Genomic DNA, 2,459 nt, shown 5'->3' with positions numbered 1-2,459 from the left:
TGTCTGGCGAGCGCACGCGCCCTATAGCAAAAAAAAAACTCTCAAAAAAAAAAAGAAATAATAACAAATAAAATTAAATAAACATTTTTAAAAATTAAAACATAATAATACATAAAGAAGAAAGTTAAGTATACTAATTCTTAATTAGAAGTTTAGTTAAGGGGAGCCAGCAGATTGCATAGTGGTTAAGGCTCGGGAATCCCACATGGCTGACTGCAGTTTGATTCCTGGATTTGGCAGCTTGAAACTCATATCAGAGATACATGCATCCATGCCAAAAATTCTGAGAGGAGAATGGAGAGAGGATTGTAGTGTCCCAATTACCAAGGGGGTGATTTTTCTCTTTCTCTGTCTTTCCCTCTTTCTCTGGTGAGCACATACACCCTAGAACCAAAATCTCTGTCTGAAAAAAAATAGAGGCCTAGGTAATATCTAAAGGATAAACAGTGATGAACTATTAAATGCCAGTTTTCTCTAAAGTGGAGAGAAAAAGTGACATATAATCAGAACAGCTCATAACATACATGGTTATGACTACTGATTTCCTTTCTGCTCAGACCCCAGAGTCTGTGTGTAGTCACAGCTGTGTTCCTGGATTCTGGAAAATTCCTCAAGAAGGAAGACCTGTTTGCTGTTTTATTTGTGCTTCTTGCCCAGACTCAGCAATTTCAAATCAAACAAGTATGAAATATATAACTACATTCTCAGTCCCTATATTGCCCAATAAAAATGAAACTATTACTATTAGAAATAAAACATAGGGGTGAGCAGGTAGCATGGTGGTTAAGGCATTGTCTCCTGTGGCCAACCTCAGTTCAATTCCCAACTCAGAAACTTGAAAGTCATGTCAGGTGCATGTACATGTGTGTGCGGAAAATCTTAAAAGAAGAGACTGTGGCATGGCCATACCTCTGAAGGGTGATTTCTCACTTTCTGTCTGTCTCTCTGGTAAGCACACGTGCTTTATAGCAAAAATCTCCTTAAAAATAAATTAAGAAATTAAACACGAAGCACCACAGTACTTAATTCACATAATTATTGTTTTGCTATATGTATTTTATAAACAATTCCCTACCCTATTTTATGTAAGCTTTTTCCTGTTCATATTCATTCTATTAGGCTAAACTGTGAAAATATTTCCAATGAATACCCTTGCAGTTTGGTGCTGGGTAAGATAGAGTTAATTTTGGTTCTCACACTGGACCACACTAGTCATAAATAGGAGGATGTGTAATTATCTAGGTTACCCGTGGGTGCCTCAAAGGTTGAATCTGATTTTGAGACCCAGATGATAAGCACAAAAGAATTCCAGATAAACAATTATAAGAATATTTTACAACTTTTAACCATACTCAAGAACCTGTGCAATTAAATAAAAAGAATTGACTAATATCAGAATACCACACTTTGATATATATTTCAGGAAGAAAAAGAATCATAGTTTACAAATTGAGGACTCAACATTATAGTAAAGTTTACAATTGGGCACAGAATATGCTCTCATACAGAATATAAAATCAAGCAATTATCATAATAAAATCCTGTATTATCAAATATAAAATATGGAAAATTATAAGAATCATGTTTCCATTTTTTATATATAAGGAATAAATATAGTTTTAATTGTTACACAAGTACTATGCAATTTCAGACATTTTAACAGTAGAAAACATTTGAATTTCATTGCTAGTAAAAGTAAATGTATATGTTCAGGTAAGAATATGCCAAGAAAAAAATATTACTTGTCTTTTTTTTTTTTTTTGGAGAGGTTTTTGCTATAGGGTGCGTGCGCTCGCCAGACAGACAGAGAGAGACAGAGAGATAGAAAGCGAGAAATCACCCCCCAGAGGGGATGGCCATGCCACAATCCCTTCTCCTCCATTCTCCTCTTGGGATCTTGGGCACACACGCACACACGCCCGGCATGAGTTTAAGTCCCCAGGTCCGGGACTCGAACCACGGTCGGCTATGTGGGAGTCCAGTGACATAGCCATTACGCTAACTGCTGGTCCCACTGCTTGTCTTTTATGAAGGAATTGCAAAGCCAAATAAGTGTGCAAAACAAGAAATAAAAATAGAGGTATAGGGCTTGCCCATGGCATGGTAGTTAATGTGGCTGAATCCCACATGAGCGAAATTGTGACTTGAGTCCCAAATCAGATGACTTGGAAAACACACAAAGAATTTTTGTGTTTCACAAAATCCCAATAAGAGGAAAAAATGGTGCAGAGGTTATTGCGACATAAACATTTCACGGAGATGGTGCTGTCTCACTTCCTCATTTTCTCTGTGTCTCTCTCTAGTGAATGCATGTGCCCTCTGGCAATGGGGTCAGCAAGAGGCATGTTTGTTTAGATACTGGGCTCCCATGTGACCAATTATGGTACAAGTGCCAGACCTGGTGACTCACTTTCTCATTTTCCCTCTCTCTCTGTCTCTGTCTCTATCTGGTAAGCACA

At 37.5% G+C, this 2,459-nt stretch overlaps 1 protein-coding gene across 1 annotated transcript in view; it reads left to right on the top strand.

Annotated features, from left to right (window-relative positions):
* LOC102469841 (vomeronasal type-2 receptor 26) overlaps nucleotides 1–2,459 on the top strand; it is a 23,797-nt gene that overhangs the window by 18,955 nt on the left and 2,383 nt on the right. Inside the window, 1 exon segment of the mRNA XM_014582236.1 lies at nucleotides 558–681. Within this exon segment, the coding sequence (XP_014437722.1) occupies nucleotides 558–681 (124 nt within the window).

Source organism: Tupaia chinensis, unplaced genomic scaffold (assembly GCF_000334495.1).
Source record: "Tupaia chinensis unplaced genomic scaffold, TupChi_1.0 Scaffold143163_1, whole genome shotgun sequence".
Classification (NCBI taxonomy): Eukaryota; Metazoa; Chordata; class Mammalia; order Scandentia; family Tupaiidae; genus Tupaia; species Tupaia belangeri.
This window is presented reverse-complemented; position numbering and strand designations above follow the sequence as displayed.